Source organism: Pezoporus occidentalis, unplaced genomic scaffold (assembly GCF_034315485.1).
Source record: "Pezoporus occidentalis ecotype Australia unplaced genomic scaffold, CSIRO_AGI_Poc_V1 ctg72, whole genome shotgun sequence".
NCBI lineage: Eukaryota > Metazoa > Chordata > Aves > Psittaciformes > Psittacidae > Pezoporus > Pezoporus occidentalis.
This window is the reverse complement of record NW_026916072.1, coordinates 166,124-183,875: the sequence shown is the minus strand read 5'-3', so window position 1 is coordinate 183,875 and position 17,752 is coordinate 166,124. Positions and strand designations below refer to the sequence as shown.

Here is a 17,752-nt window from a genome sequence, read left to right as displayed (position 1 = left end):
CCTGCGGTTCAACACCCTCAAAATGAGCACATCAGTAAATGCAACTGACTGAAGTGAAGAAATAAAGCTGGAAAAAGCATTAATTCCTAATTCCAAACATTTAAGTTCATCACGCAGGTGACTCCCGTGTAAGGAGCTGCCAGAACACAGCCTGTCTGTGGGAGAATGGAACAAGCACCACGGAACACGAGTGCTTTGCAGCTGAGGAGCAAACCTGAAAGGCAATGCACCGTCACCAGCAGACACAAAATTGAACTGCTCTTGTGCTACGTATTCCCTGGTGCACAGTATTAGGCTTGAAGCAGCCGAAGTTCCTGCCCGGCTGTAGCCTGTGGCACCAGTGTTCTTGGGTGTACTTACAACACTGAGTGTACTTACACGAGAGAGCTGAGGGCTGCTGGACCGAGGTGGTGCTGCTGCCAGGCTGAAACCTGCCCGAGGGACAGCATCCCTGGGGAATTAAATCCCTGCAAGGCAGACAGGTCTGCGCTAGTCAAGGAGTAATCTGAGAGGGGAAAGCAAAAGAACAAGAAAGTAGTTTATAGATTATTTTATATATATACAAATACATGAGAATATATGAGACACACACACACATACATATAAAGGTCTTCTACCTAAAACAAATAAAGGCAAGTGACACAAAGGAGCCCAGACACGAAAGCTTTGAACTCTGGGAGCAGTCTGACTTCCCAAAGAGCTTAACAGGACATGAGCCTACAAACGACATTTGTTTGCATTATGCTGTCAATTTCTACACGCTGCTGTCTCATACAGCTGCTTCTAAACCCACACATACAGTGTATTCACACATTTTATATATATATAATAATATATATGTACCTTACAGTAATAAAAGTATTTGCATTTTTGAAGATTTTGGACTGCAGACATCTCAAAGTGAAACAAAAGGGAATAATCTGTACGTGCCGTTGGAAAGGGTCAGTGTTTACTAGAGACACCCCAGTTCCGGCTGAGTTCCCAGGTGGGAGGCAGTGTTAGTCAAACCAATACCATTTGGCTGGGTCATGTTTCCGTGCAGCTCATAGTCCCAAACCTAAATCCAAACCCAGTAGTGGAACAGCATGGGCTGCTCCCATCACATCCTGCCTCTCCCTACAATAGCTCCACTCCTTACGCTATGTCTGATGAAACTGTCATCTCCGTATCTCCAAAAGCCTCTTTATTCAGAGCCAAAAGTACCATTACTTAGAAATACAACTGAAACGGGTAACAGAAAATCCAGCAGATCCCTGTCAACAGTCCCGGACTGGCTGTCAGTCCTGGTGAGGCTGGAACGCTCTGACAGCTCTCGCTTCATCCAGAGGTGAAGTTATTTTCTCGCTATCATTTTCAGGTTTTAAAACAAAGCCACAAACACTTCTCTGCTTGTAATTATCTTCTAATAAAGCTTCCTTACAATAATTTCTGGTCTCTTGAGAACACAACAAACTGCTCACAGCCAAATGCACTCCTCCTGCCCGCAGAGGAACCCATATTCTACCTCAGCAGGAGTGCTTTGTGCTGTGGTTTGTGGTTGGGGTTTGTCTGGGGGGGGGGGGGGGGTGTTAGTACTGTCATAAAATGACACCCCCATTGGATGACTTTGAGGTTTCCCTTTTAACAGCCTGGAGGAGAGGGAGACCTCCAAGCCCGCAGGTACTTGCTGTGCCCTGCAGCGATGGATATGAATCACCACAAGACCCTTCCACAAGGCCCCGGAGCTCCTGGCTGCCCCGGCAGGTGAAGCTGCTTCAGCTGCCGTTCGGTTTCATTCCTTCTCCGTTGACATTTTGATTGGAGCCCTGACAAACCTGCAGACTCATAAAGGTTCTCCCCCGAGCTGACTGACCTGAAGCTCTTCTGCAGGACTGGAATAAGAACTAGAACTAACATAAATCAAATACAGCCCTCCAGTGCCCAGGACACGCACTCGACCTTCCACGCAGCCAGACCAGTGACAACCTGCGGGTGTGGAGGTGATGGATGCGCTGTTCTGTGCCACTGGGATTCTGTAGGAGCAGACCTGGAGAAAGTGTTTATGGGACTTCTGTTTCCGTGTGGTTTTTAGTTTGCAATTAGAGCTTTTATGATAACAATTAACTTCTGGTGCTTTAGACACTGTCTTACGGCAGGGGGTGGAGGAGATGTTTTCCAAAGCATACCTAGGCCACTACACAGCTCTCATTTCCATAAATAATCAGATATAATCCATAAAGCAGGACACCAATTCCTACACGAGTGACTTGAGGCAAGATGGAGAAGTACAGACAGAGCAGTGCTTCCACATGGTGGAACCTGCTGCTGCCATTTCCAGCTACACCGTACCTTTGACGTTTGTGCCTTGCAAAATAACTGACCTACAGCCAGCAAGATGATTTATGGCCAGATACACTGCTCAAGTGTAAGTTACTGTTTAACTGTCTTCTGTGGGGTTTGGATACTTCTCAGAAACGCCCAGGCTGTTTCAGAACAAGTAACTCAGTTTGTTCTGGCTCTTTCTCCAGCAATCGGTATAAAGAATACTTCCCCAAGCAAAACAACTTATATAAAATAGCAAAACTCATATCCAGCATTTTAATTACAGAGGCAAAAGCTGAACCAATCCCTGCCAGCCCTGGGAGAGACCAAACCCTATCGATCCAGAAAAACAGCGGAGGTATCCCAATTTTACCTTAGTCCTTGAACTGCAGAACTGAGATTGCTGCCAGGTGGTGACTACCCTGAGAACACCCAGATGACAATTTGGTTTCAACATCAGATTTCTGTTTGCAAATCCCCTGAAAGGCTCAATCTAATAAAAACAATTTTAAAGTGTCTCAGAGCTAAAAAAGCTTTGCACAAATTAGTGCATTATCAAAGGAAATGGGCTGCTTTTTACAGTCACATCCCAGCCATAGCGGCACTTCTACATTGTGTAGGACACCAGTTTTCATTGGGTTTGCTGCTTCCCAAGGTTCAGCCTGCAGCCTCTGCCTCTCATCTTGGTGTTTTAGCCTGGTTTAGCCATCAGCTTCCAGGCTGTTCTGGGTGAGGAGCACACACAGCACTGTGTCCTGAAACAAGGCCAGACTGTGCCAGAAAGTAAAGGGATTTGCTAGGTGACAGGTAAACCTCAACAGGGGACTTCAGAACTATTTGTTCACTTTAAACAGCCATTAAACACAATCTCTAAACAACCTTTGTGGCAAGCATCGAACCAAGATCTCTCTGCCCAGCAACTTCATCCTTATACTCCAAAACAATTCACCAAGCACAATTCCTCACTGTGCCATTATTGCAACCCCGTCTTCTCCTTCATTCCTCTCCTCAGACTTCACCCCCTTTCAGGGTAGTGACTGTTCGCACAAATGTTCAGCCATGCAGAGGGGTGCTACCACAGGGTAACTCTTTACTGCTGCTGCTCCTCTCTAAACCCAAACCCACACAGGGCAGTAGGTGCCGGCTGCACATCTGAGGCAGGAAAATGCCAAGAGCAGCTCATGGATAACAAACCTCAGTGAGCACATCAATATAAAAAGATACAGAAGAAGAAGGGAGTTGTTTGGCTGGGAGGCGGCTACAAGTCTGAACTAAAGAAGTGGAGAAAATGTATAAAATCCCATCATTTGGGGGGAGAAATCATTACAAATGCAGGCTGCTCTGTGTTCCAACACTACAGACCCCTGCTGCCAGCCCTCCCTGCCGAAAACAAAGATTACCGAGGGTTTGGCCATTCGTTACAAACCTTGAAGGGTTTTTTGGTGTTGTCCTGACCTTAGCACAGGAGTAAGAACATGGTCACTGACAACAGACCAGACCCTGTTCCTAAATACAGTGCCATCATTGCACATGGGGTCTATAACAAATAAATAACCTTGAGGCTGAAGTCAAAACTATCTCTGTTGGTACGGAGACCAAATAGGAGGCACGGCATCATGACTTACTCTGCAAACTGCAAACCAATTACCACCGACATCACCGGATTCCTCACATCTCACCCTTCTGGGGTAAGAAGTAGTTTTAAGGTTCTTCAGCTGAGATGGCAGCAATGGTGAAATGCTGACACTGCCTTCCCATGAGTGCCCACCACACTCCTGACACAGCTACTAAAGAGGACAAGGCCCTGTCTGGGCTCTTTTGTTAACTGAAAGCCCCAATAGAGCCCGATTCCCTCCTGCTCTTGGAACCAAGCAAAGCAGAATGAGAGGGACGGTACACCCTGAAGTATCAACAACTGCTTAAATGTGAGGCCCTTCTGTTCCCAGATGGACAGCTTGAGCACTGCTGCCGCAATCAATGCACTGCATTGTGTCTGTCTCTCTGCCACCTGACTGAAAGCTTCTTCCTGATTTGAGTCTCAACATTTACACATTTTACAACCTAAAGGCTCATTTGTGATGAATAAGAGCCTTCATTTGCACTGAAGAGGAAAATAAAGTGTCACAGAAATGCAAATTTTCAGGGCTTATGAATCACAAAAGCCTTGTACATTTGACAAATGAAGCCACTTCATAAAAACAAGCTTACCAGTGTTGTAGGCAGTAGGCATGGCCGAGTACACCAGTCCCTGCGGAGGCAAGCTTGGAGTTGTCACGGACACCACAGGGGTAGCAAGAGGCTGTGTAGACTGAGAACTACTTATCCTTTGGGTATTCTATAAATGATTAAAAATAACAACATCTTGTGATATCAGCAGGAACAATGGAAAATCAAGTGCTACCACAAAAACAGCATCCAATTAAAACCTGTTTCTTTGCTTTATTTTTCAGTTATGAATACATCAGGGTAGATTTTCTAACCAAGCCAAAGCATTCAAGACAACCAAAACGATCTTGGCAAACCGAAACGACAGATTAATGCAGACTCAGTGGTCTGCTTCCCGGGCATGCAGATGGCAGCAGTGTTAGAGCTGGGGGACACAGAACCAAATGCAGTTTCTTAGGGACATACCCAGCAATTCTCAGAAGCTCTTAAGTGATTTAAGAGTTTTGACTCAAAGAGGTTTGGGTGCAGATGGTGGGGGCAGTTCCACCAGAGAAGTCTCCCACTTCCCAGGTGTGTACCCAAATGTCACTGTTTTAGCTGCTGGTTTGAACACTGACTACACCTGTCCTGGAGGAACGCAGGGGTGGACATTTGTGTGGATAAGGCTTCAGTGATAAACTGATCTCGCTGTTCCCATGGTTCCCGAGAAACTGAGAGAGGAGTGGCTGTAATGCAGGTTTGTTGCAAGGCAAATGACACTGGAGTTCACACGGAGCAGCCATGCTTTTTGACAGGAAAACCATCTACACTGCATTATCTGACTGTGGGCACGAGCCGGCTACTTAATAACAGCCTGCCCTTCCCATACACTGCAATGAACATCTGCTCGCTCAAATTGAGCTCTTTAACCAAATCTGCTGTTTGGAAAACCTTGCACTAATCACGGTGGGAATATCACCAGGCAGCAAAGCTGCTCTGTCACAGAACGTACGACTCCTCATGGCAGCACCTGTACACGGTCCTTCACAGTGTGCAGCTCAGCACCATCCTGCTGTGCCAGATGCTGTCAGGAGCAGGAAACGCTGCATTCTTCTATTGTTATTTTTAAACATCAGATGCTCACTTTTACCTGCTGAAGCCTGCCTGAGCAGTATCAGAAGTCTCTGCACCCCGTGCTTCTGTATTCTTACAGAACCATTCCCAATTGAAGGAGCTGGATTTCAAACTGCTGAAAACACAGATTTACAGCAAGGCCCTCTCTCTGAGAAAATATCTGCTACAAAAGCAGCAATTTTGCATCTCTCTGGGAGGGTGCCATTTCCTGCCTTTAAATGACTGAAGCTATTACTGCTTTTTCCTTGTCTTGGAAAGATAAACAAGTATTTCAGGAGCTGCAGCACTCGATTTTTGTCTCCACTGTGATCCTGAGCAAGCGATCAGTATTAAAAATGCATGATTGCCTTTGTAATAATAGAACGAGCAGGTACACAAACAGGGCTGTATTCAGCTTTAAGCTTAAAGTTGTGAAAATGAATGGAGGATTATCAACCCTTGGCTTCTGTCTTTCCAATTTAAAGGAAAAACCATATACCACAGCTACCATATTAAAACCAGCCACATGCTTTCCACTGGCTACCACGTTCTCATCCCCTTTTTGTCTGGCTGACAAAAAAAATCAATCCCACTGATTTTCTGTGTAATTTATCCCTTTAAATCACTTATGTACTTCTGAAAATCTCCCCTACACCAAGTTTATCTGGCATAAAGATATGTTATTAGAGCAGATTTTTTGTGTCTGCCAGGAATTGACCTTTTTCCAAAGCTTTCTTGGATGGCGGCCTATAAAGTTGGGATTACTGCATAATGGAAAAGTTAAGAGGAGTATACTGGGAAACGATCCAGACCAAAGGATTTCCCCATGGGATTTTCTCTTTTTGAGTGGCTAATAAAGGTGGGTTTCTGAGGTAATTTATTTCTGAATATAAGCCTTGAACACTCAGCCATACAAAGGCACTAAGGAATACTTGGATGTGTCTGGTATTGGTTGTACCAGACTCAACCAAAGATCCATACCAAATCTCTGGAATATTTTAAATTCCTTTTTAACCTGGTGCAAATGATGGCAGGGGGGAATTCAGCATCTTTATTTCATGCCATGCTACTGTTCAGATCTGGTTTTCATATTCAGGACTCAATTCCAACCCCACGGAGTGAGCGTTCACAGACGTGATTTGGAATCGCTTCCCAGCACTGGATCAGCATCTCAAATTAGAGGGATAAGAGACATAACTCTGCAGGTGTACTTCCTATTTCTCTACCACGTCTGAGGAAGACACAAGTGCATTTTCTTTGTGTGAGCCTTCTTCCCCTAAGAGCTGAGCCCAGTTTGTAACACCACTAGAGGGACCACACTCCACACAGGAGCCATAAACCAACTCGCCCAATCTTTAATGCTGCGAAGAGCACAGCAGCTTTTAGCAGGTACAAATACCTTAATTCAAGGGCTTTCTCATTAACTCCAATTGCAGTGATACTTTGATTAAGTGATTTTACATTGAATTAGAGCTTTATGTCTTGCACTGGAAACCAGACACTTCTCTATGAAGGCGGGAAGAACGTGTGTGGCAGCTGTTCAACTGCTCAATTAGCAAATCATCCCAATAAACCTTAAAAACTTCAATACTGACTCTGAAAACTCATTTCCCTTTGCTTTAGTAAATCCATTGCTCATGTTTAAGGTAAAACAAATCAACCAACAGCATGCATTCATCAAGAAATTGATCTAAATCACTACGTTTTCCATGCTTTCATGCAATTAGAGCCTCGTATTAGCAACAGGTCCATGTTCGGAAACAAATCAAGGTATGCACTAGGCAGACTGTGTATCTCCACAGCTGCACCATCTTCTGCACGGTCTGTGCTACAGCAGCTAAACAATTTGAAAATTGCTCTAAAAATAAGTTCAGAGTGATTGTAGCCTTACGGCTGTTTTCCAAACGGAATGCCAAATGTTAAAACCTTTTGGGAAAATATAGAAAACAGACAAATCCCGAGAGCTTCCTTTCCAAAGCAGAATAGCTTTCCACTGGAAAAAAAAAAAAGTAGGATTATTCACTTGTGATTCTCGATTCCTTTTGGTAAACAGGGAACACCCCTGTGGTTTGATAATCTCACGCAGGATGAAATAATTCTGAGCTCCAAGAAGGTGACCTCACCAGCAATGATGTAATCTCCTTGAAAATAAGAGAAGTAACACAGGGCTTGTGTTACAATCTGAACCACTTCAGGAGTGAAGCCACGATCTAAAAATATGCCAGTAATTTCGGGGGTGATGAGTGGTTATTTGTATTTGACACAAAGGACAGTAAATATCCTATCCACATGGACAGTTACTCTGAAAGGCTCTTTTCCAATGTTCCCTCCAAGAAAAACAGAAGCATTTTCAGGAGAAAAAAAAACAACCCAGAACTTTTCAAATGGAAAGCACCAGGCTTTGGATCTGTTTTCAACTTGAATTGGTTGGGATTTGAGTCTGATAAAACAAATGTATTTTTGTCTGCTACCAAGGGAACACTGGAATTATTTGAGATATGTAATGAAACTACAGTTAGAGAGCTGTAGTAAAAGGCGTTTTCACAGCATCTTGCTCGCTCTCATCAAACAGTAGCCCAAACTCACCAACTCCAATTCATCCTCCTCCGACTGTACTCAGCAAACAAGAGGGATAACACAGTTACTAAAATAGCATTGCTTTCAAAAATGAAACAAAAAGTCATGTTTGTGCTTCAGGATTTTTACTCATTTTAATTCATAATGTGAATTTGCCAGCTGATTCTGTGAGTAATACTACTAGGAAGTTACGATACTTCATGTAGTTTGGGTCAATTAAAAAATACCATACTGAAAGAGTGCAGAAAGAGCTCAGCAAAAACAAGGACACAGCTACACACTGATAACATGTGGATGTGGAGCACATCAGCTCTGGCAGGACTGAGCCAATAATGATTCAACTCAGTAACTACGTATTTTTTACATACAACCATCCCAGCACCTCTACTCTGAAACCTCTTTCCAAATCCCATCAAAAGACAGGCAAAATCGATACTGGATATTATGTTGTTGTTAACAACACAACAGTGAAGAGGTACTGTGGACTACTGACGTTAGAACAGCAGCATTAACAAGATCCTCTTCTTGTATCTATTTCTAATTAATTTAAAAGTGTAATTTTCACTTTAATAACCAGAGTATTTCCGAGCTCTTCTGCACTTCAGCATTCCTAGAAAAACCTGAAACTTCAGGAATCATTACTCTGCACATAATTACAGCTTTTGTTACATGGATTAATTTTGTATTATTCATCATGAATACCAGTAACAAATGTAAGCACTTGTGGAATCATAAAAACAAATAAGAACTACACAGAGAGTACTTGTATTGTTTATATCCTCTCCTCTTGGTCAGGGTTCATTCCTCCATTTGGAGAAAACACAAAACGTGCACACAGACGTTTTAGATTTCTATGTGACAGTGAAAGATTAAGACCAAAGGCTCTGGCCAACCAAATTACAGGAAAAATAGAGTAACTCTTCCTGAAAGACCTGTTCTGGTCTCAATGTGGTGGTTGCCTCATGCCCAACACGAAACTTGTGTGCTATTCTAAATCTAGGCTGAACAAACATGACTACCAACATGCCAAACTGCACAGTAGGATTGGAAAGTACACAAACAGGGACTGAAGCTGATCCTCATTACTCTTTTATGCCCGCATTGAAGACATAGCATCCACCACGGACACACAAGGTTGCATTCCAGCACACCACATCAAACAAGAGTTTCTCTCACACCGTCATTACCACTGAAGCTACATTTTATATCCCACAACCATTATGGCTGAGGACAAACAGGTACAAAGAGTGCTTTAGGGCACATTAATACAGCTCACTTCACCAGTGAGATCAGCCATTCCTCCACAGAATAATACATAACCCTTTCTGAAAACCCACACCCTCCAAACCAAAGTTCTCAGTACCAATTGAGTGAGATGCCAAGTCAAACCAACAAAATCCCCATCTCTAGGAGTGTATTCAGGCCCCATTTAGGTTGGTCAGACTATTTTACGCTTTAAATAAAAAATGCCTTACAAATTTAACTTTTCCCAAGGAAACAACACATAACTTTTTTTTTTTTCATTAGTGAAATTTCAGAATACAGACACCTTTCTATCCCTGTAACCTATGGTAAGCAGATGAGACGGTGGGTAGAACACTTCATTTTGACAAAGGCACTCACAGAACAAACGCTTTAACTTACCAGTGGTGGCATCATACCCTTGCTGGAGGGTGGGATGACGACACGGAGGTCAGGTTTGCGATTGTTCATTCCAAGGTTACCTCCTCCAGGTGGAGGAGGAGACTTTGTAGGCATGACTTTGCCTAAGCCATTCCCGCCACCACTAGTTCCGAGCAGACTTGGTGAAGCTCGAGAATTCACAAACCCATTTCCTGAAAGAGGAAAAATAAATGTCCCCTAAGTCTGGAGGGAAGCAGCAACACAGACACAGATCTGCAGCAATACAAAATAGAAACTGCAAAATACTTCTTTAGTAAAGCTTCCAAAAACCAAACCTCTCACAAAGGTGCAGTAACCGCATCATCGAACAGACAAACACCACTCTCACCAGAAGATCAATAGGTAAAGGTAATATCACTTCAAGGGCACAATGTGGCTGCTTAAACGCTGAGAGGAGCACATTGCCCAAGAACTATTTCTAATAACATCCGCTGTGCTTTTTTATTTCACCCTTTTAAGTTCCTCCTGGCTGAGCTTGCAAAAAGTCTGTGGATTTGCACAAGTCCATCCCCACCCCCAGAGCACACGAACTATACTGAGCTGTTGTCTGCTGCTGTGAGAATAAAAGGTATCAGCTCTTAAAGGCTCTATTTCTAAAACGTATTTTTCAAGTATCTTGAAGGCCTACAGGGCTCCAGTATCTATGCTCTACTGAGTTTACTTTCACTCTCAAAAATACAGTGGGGCAACAAGGGGGACAAATCCTTTCCCTTCAAATTAATTCCAAGCTCTAACGGCAGATATAAATGTCATTTATGCCCATCAATTTAATTTACATAGGTCTTTCTCTACCTTACTCCTGATACTCATTCTAAATAGAATTAGATACACCAAAGACTGCAGGTCCTGGCTTCAGCACTGAAAATCTCTAAAAGCTGAATACATTTATGACACAGGCCTTAGCTCACACTCAAAACACATCAGAAAAAAGTAAGACAGTAAAACAACAGTTAAGTACCAGTATTCTGTTCTCCTGCACTGACAGAAGCACCAATCATGTTACCAAAATACACTTCTCAGAAAAAAATTAAAGCCACATTCCAATGATTTTATCCTATTTATAGCAACAGTTCCCAAAATACACACACCTTATTCAGCTGCAAATGCAGAAAAAAAGGAGTTGTTAAGGAAGGGGAATTTCACAACAGGGAACCCTATAGTTCACACTACAGAACTTGTGTATGTGTGCATATAAATAAATACAGTTCATAGCACCATTATGTTTATACTAATACTGCAGTTGTGAAAGCAGCCTTTATAGTCACAATCCAAAGAAAAGTCTATTACACAAAGTTCACTGTGTGGGAAATTCTCTTCTAATAGCCCATAGCGCCACACTGGCATGAATTTTGTATTATTATTCTAATTCAAATAGGCCCCTATGCCCAATCCAATTTTATTACATTAAGTACATATTAATCTGGAAGCAATTAAAATAAGAAAGTTGTCAGCGTGACATTCCACCTCCTTTGGCAACACATTCAATGCCTTTAAAAGCTTAGCAAGAATGAAGAACACTAACATGTCTCAGTAAGAGCACAACACTCATGGAGGTGACGGGTACTGCTAAGATACTCAGCTGGTGTACATGGTAGGTGTGAATTCACCAAGATTGGTGATGAGCCTCCTCCATTACTACTGATCCTCATTACACAGCAAGGAAACTGCCAAATGCAATCTTCAGCTCTGCCCTGTCCACCAGCAATGGAACCCTACATCTTGTTTTAGCAATTTAGAAATGGAAAAAGCAAACATGTACAGGGGCAGGTAGTGACAAGTTTAAATGACTTTAAACTGAAAGAGGGGAGATCTAGACATAAGGAAGAAGCTCTTCCCTGTGAGGGTGGTGAGCCGCTGGCACAGGATGCCCAGAGAAGCTGTGGCTGCCTCATCCCTGGCAGTGTTCAAGGCCAGGTTGGACAAAGGGGCTTGGAGCAAGCTGCTCTAGTGGAAGGGCCTGGAACTGGGATGGGCTTTAAGGTCCCTTCTAACCCAAACCATTCTAGGATTCTAGGAATTATAACGAAGCTCTTGTCCTGATGTGCTACTGTGTTTTCTAAAAAACAAAATATTTTTAAAGAAGAAATTTGTAAATTGGTAGAACTTACTGGAATTTGCAACCACAGGATTAGTCTTGTTCACATATGGATGAGCACTAAATTCACAACTTTAAAGCCAGGATTTCAAATTCTAGATTTACTCACTTTATGGATTTCCTACTGTGCCCAAAGCCTGACCATACATGGATGGTCCCATACGTCCCTTGAGTTTTTTGAGGTTAACAGAGCAAGGAGGAGTTATTCTAATTTAGTACTTTCCTGAAGCATCTGTATGAGAGGTATGGGAATACATTTTCTGAGAATTCTACCATTTAACTTAGAAATTATGGGGAAATGAAGGAACACAGAAGAAGGAAGAAAAATCTTTTTATGTCAGCATTTTTCCTTGTGTATTAAAAACCACAGCAAAAACTCATTGCGTGATTGCACCTACATTCCTCAGCAGAAAACAGCAGAATTTATCGAGCTGCTTCTAAGGTTAGCAATAAAATTTAGTTAAAGTGGCTGAAAAGCTGGTCTGGAGCTGAGACTATGTACTAGAGCTAAATATACTCTTGACTGCTAGGAGAAAACTACCCACAGTTAGGTCACACAAAAAAACCAACCAGCCAAAGAGGAGAAATTAAGTTCTGTGCTAGCCCTAAGGTTCCTAAAACTCCATGACAGTTTTCACAGAATCATGGTTTTGTTAAATACAGTTATGCATCAATCCCTATCCATTATTAATGAGTGTAAACAGGAGTTATAGACAGCCTAATAGAGCATCAGATTACAAGAGAAACCTTGCACAATGGACAGAGTAAAAATGAAGCAGATTTGGAACCAGATGGGAGAAGAAAAATTATTAGAAAAGGGAGTAATTTTCACCAAATTGCATCTAAAACATTTTTTATAGTACCTTCATTTTCAGCAAAAAAAATGCCAGAACATTTAAAGAGCTTACTGTTATAAAATAAGTCTGGGCTTTAATCTAATAATAATAAATTGCTTTTTATTGCTCACTAGGCTGTAAGTATTACCTTTTCCATGCCAAAGCTGCGATGTTCCGAGTTGAATTCAAACTCCAGAACAATAACACTTTGTATAAACAATGGAGTTCTGTACAGCATTTTAGTCTATCCTATGATACCATTTCCTGTCCTCTGTTTCCAAGTATTTCGGTAGCTCGTGTGTTAAATCTGGACAGTGTCTTTCTTCCACACCCAGTACAGTCATTTCCTGCAGCCCTTATTACAAGGCTCTGCCAATCCTTCAGAAACATTTCATGCTTTTAGTAGTGCTGTCAAAAACAACAAACTCCTTGCCATTGCCTCCTCTGTGCAATATCATTCAGGAGCAGTGCAGAGTCAAGGCATTTGTCCTGAAGAAAAGCTGAGAATTTCTTAAAGTGAGTGTTTAGAAACAATATATTAAGAACAGGAGAAACAAAAAATGTCAGAAGTGTGCAATACTACAGGTATCAACCCCATAGCAGCCCTTTGTTATAAATGGCAGACACCGAACATGTAGCAAAAACTGGAGTATCTCTATTGATTATCTAAAGAATCTTATGCTGGAGCTGCAACAAGAGTTTGAAATATTCATTTTTAGTATGAAACGTAAAGCCTTTTTTCCTGTTAATAATCTAATAAGAAAATCAAATTACAAGTTAAGAGTGAAAGGATAACTAAAAGCATGGTATTTCTTTAGAGCAAGGTCAGGAGCCAGAAGAAGATAATGATTACAGGATGATGCAACTATGCGGCTGTTTGCCAAACTGAAGCTTTAATAACCCCATAAATCCTACTTACTACTTTGTATGATACAGAAATTGTATCTACCCCACCCACTATAGATCTTCCCCAAAGACAATGACTTTATGTTTAAAAACACTATTAAACTGAAAAATGGAAACAGAATATAAAATCCTACGTAAGTGTAAAATAAGACTGTTTTTACTTCCATTGGCAGAGTTTTATTTATCTCTAATTCTGTAAAACAGACGATGAAAACATGTTCAAAACACTTCTTTGGAAAACAGACACCAGTGCAAAGATGATAAGCTCTCAATTATATGAATCATAATTTAATTAGATTTCATGATAACAAACACTGCCAATGTGCATTAGCCTACTTCTTGTTTGGTCAGAAAATGTTTACTTTTGAAGTCACTTCTTTTCTGAAGCTAAACCTTAAAACCCACCCATTTTAACAACTGTGTATTTCGCCTTCAGAGACATAATACAGCTTAATCTCATTTACTATCCTGCAGCCCTCGATGTAGCATTCAATTACATGAGCCAGACTCATACTTCACTATATAAATCACATCACCTGAAACAATGAACACACGTGGCTGGAAAGCGCTCCATGTCCTTATTACTACTCAAGGAATATATTACAGGCATTGATGCCATTAATCTTTTTTTGTGGTTCACCTTCAGAGAAACTGGACAGTTATACGCAGATTTGGAAAATAATTGTAGGCAAGCATCTAAGCAAGATAAGATTAAGCAAAAAATAACAAGGGTAGTAAATAAATATTGATTCCTCAAATGACATCATACAGCCCAACACGTGTCATGTAATTAGAAGTAAACTGAAAACTGTGCTTTCAATAAGCCATCAATTCACTATGCATCTAGAAGACCAGATAAAATCTACTGAAGAGAAACATTCACATGTAAGATCTTGGTGGGGATGAACGACATGCTGCAAGTAAATACAACAGCAGCATTTCTATGTGCATTCAATGCTCAATTTATTTAATCTTTTCTGTATGACAGCTATAAGTGGAAATTAAATAAAAAATAAGAATCCCTACAGCCAAAACCTAGCATATGCCATTCATAGCCTCTCCAGCTTTGCACAGCAATCACTGCTGATTCTATCATCATTTCAAAGCCTAAGTTCTCTGATAGTTTTGGAAAGCATTTACATCTTAAGCTGAAATAAATGTATTTCCACTGATCTTTACAAATCAATGCTTCAGATAATGCTATGCTTAGAATTAAAACATACCTTTGACAGTAATGTAAGATTTAGAAACATGTCTAACGTGTGCAATTTATGCTTCTAAAGCAGTACTTTGGCTATTAAAGCTCATCAAAAGAAAAACACATGACTAAGTGTCAAGGGAATGCTTACTCATGTTAGAAAACTAAAATAAACCCCTCATTTCCCAGGTTGCTGACATATCTTCATTTTTTTTCCTTGCCTAAAGCTACATAAAAGGAGAGAAAATATTCAAGAATATTCAGAATTTAAATGGTCTTTCTTCAAGACCAGGATTGTTATTCAGAATGCAGCAGAAAACCTAAAACAAAGGAATACTCCTTCTGTATCTCAGTATTACTCAGCTTTGTGTGAAATGCTAGAAGTGGTAACTAGATGACTTCTAGGTCTTTTGTTAACAATACAGCTTACAGCTAATGAAATCAGACTTCTGCTTTCTGAACTTGTTGATTTCTATGTATCTATACAATGCCAATGTAAAGAATGGTAAATGATGGATGACAGCAATGAAGTGTTTGGAACATCTGAGGATTTGTGGTGGTGTATCCTGCGCAAGGTGACATTATATGGAATCCCAGACTGGTTTGTGCTGGAAGAGACCTTAAGGCTCACCCAGTTTCAAGCCCTGCCACGGGCAGGGACACCTTCCACTAGAGCAGCTTGCTCCAAGACCCTGTGCCCAACCTGGCCTTGAACACTGCCGGGGATGGGGCAGCCACAGCTTCTCTGGGCACCCTGTGCCAGCGCCTCAGCACCCTCACAGGGAAGAATTCTTTCCTAATATCTAATTTAAATCTCCTCTCTTTCAGTCTAAAGTCATTCCCCCTTGTCCTGACGCTACATGCCATTGTAAAATTTGCTTTCTTAAGATGGTCATCTACAACAGTGCTAAGCTTTTTAGCTGATGCAGATGACATAGGCTGGTGAGTTTGACAGTGGGGCTGGAGGAAGAAGGAAGTCCCTTTTCTTAAGGAAGAGGCTGATAGCTGCAATCCAGTTTCAAGCAGAATTCCTGCAAGAGGTATGTTTTTCCAGAGTTAGCTGGATACTTTTCATTGGGGTGTCTCCCATTTAATATGCAAAACAACACAATTAAAAGGGTATCAACAGAAAGCTGTTTTGTTACTGAAGCCTTCAGGTGTACTCTTAAGAACTGCAGCATATTAGCCACTTGACTCAGACTTATGAAAGACCAAGCTGAAAGATTCTTTTATCCTCAGACAACAGAAAAAGCTCTCCCAGTCAGCCAAGCCCTCAAGACAAAGGGAACCCTTTACAGGTGGGGCTCTTCACAGTTCTCTGTCTTGATCCCTTTCTGGCAGTATACAAGCAGTTTACAGGTGCGTGCAAACTGTCAGTTGCACCTCAGCATAATCCATCCTTGGGCCAGGATAAAAGATCACACATGACCTAGACTGGCTCTTAATAGAGATACAATAGCTCTCAAGACAAAGCTGTATTCCAAAGAAATTCAACATTCCTAAAATTACTTCACATATCAGAATCTGAAGATTATTGAGGACATCAGAGGAGACACAGCTCTGGAACAAAGATTAAAAATTCACTACTCAAGAAGACCAGACCCTTCTTATCCATTCTTCTGATGACAAAATTGTAAAGATAATTTCCCAGAAGATTAACTGGGTCCATAATCTGTATTACTGACCAGAATGGCTATTTCGCTGACAAAGAAATCCACAGGCAAATAATAGTCTGTCTCTGAGAGACCATAAAGAGCCTCCACTTTCAACAGCTCTTTCAAAATCATCTAGGAATGAGATCATCTAGGACTGCGAAGAACTTAGGGAACTCATCTCAGTACAAAGGTCTTAAGATTTATGGTTTTCATGCAGCCTCGGTAATAAAAACCAGTCAGGTTCCTTTGCATGGTTCTAGCTCAATGCCCTCCATGAAAGGTATGGAAGAAAAAGCAAACTCTGGTAACAGTGGTACTTCTTTTGGGTCCTCCTGATTCTCAAGGATGGGACCACTGGAACTGCACTTTACTGGCACTTCTGGATGATTCAAGGTGTAACACTGACTGCTGGAACACAACAGACCTCCTCCTGACAAATCTGAAGGTGATCCATCCAGCAAATCCTTTCAGTTCAAAGGCAAAGAAACTCCCTGCCTCATCTGGGTACTCAGAGCAAGTGAGGCTACACTTTGCCTAATTAGAATCCACAGCCTTTTGAAAGGAGGATACGGAAATGCAAGGTGCTCAAGCCATGATCATGCTGACAACAAGTACCAAGGTGTACGCACCCTGGTGAGAGCAGATTCCTGCAGCATATTGGATGCCCATCAAAAACTGAACAGAGTTTAACACTGACCGCAGGCAGTGTTACCATGAAAACCCTAGCTCCAAAACACTGGATCTAATTCACAGAAAAAATAAATTAGCTCAAAAGCAAACAGTGTCATAATGCTGGACATTTCCCCCCTCCTACATTTGCCAAGTAAAAAATCCAGCAGATGGTTTTTATGTGGTGGGTAACATTTTAAAAATACTACAAAATAAGAATGCTTTTGCAGAGTTATGACAGCTGCGTGTGAAGTGAGCTCTCAGTATTATAAAATAATCACAATTTTTTCTGTTCTAGATATAAAAACCCACCTACCAATCTCTGCTACAACAGGCAGATATTTTTACTCTCTTTTCCACAGAAAAACTGTTAAGTTGGCAGATTGACTGCTAAAGCAAATCAGATCTATTCCAATCAAGTTACACAGGACTTGAGAAAAAGACTCATATGAACTGAATATGAGCCATTTTATGCAACATCTTTGTTTGAACTGGGTCCCAACTAGGGAAGATAACCTTTATTTGCTTTTTATTCAGAGATGAAGACATGTAAGTAGCTTTGAATGAAATGAGA

General features: G+C 41.4%; 1 protein-coding gene across 12 annotated transcripts in view; it reads right to left on the bottom strand.

Moving 5' to 3' along the window:
* MEF2A (myocyte enhancer factor 2A) overlaps positions 1 to 17,752 on the bottom strand; it is an 89,504-nt gene that overhangs the window by 3,962 nt on the left and 67,790 nt on the right. For 7 of the 12 annotated variants that reach the window (XM_062642543.1, XM_062642547.1, XM_062642550.1 and 4 more), the window contains 4 exons: positions 9,781 to 9,971; positions 8,146 to 8,169; positions 4,510 to 4,636; positions 379 to 505 (listed from right to left, as the gene is read on the bottom strand). In XM_062642543.1, the coding sequence (XP_062498527.1) occupies positions 379 to 505; positions 4,510 to 4,636; positions 8,146 to 8,169; positions 9,781 to 9,971 (469 nt within the window). The remainder of the gene's footprint in view (positions 1 to 378; positions 506 to 4,509; positions 4,637 to 8,145; positions 8,170 to 9,780; positions 9,972 to 17,752) is intronic. The other 5 variants (XM_062642548.1, XM_062642549.1, XM_062642553.1 and 2 more) reach the window with 1 other exon arrangement.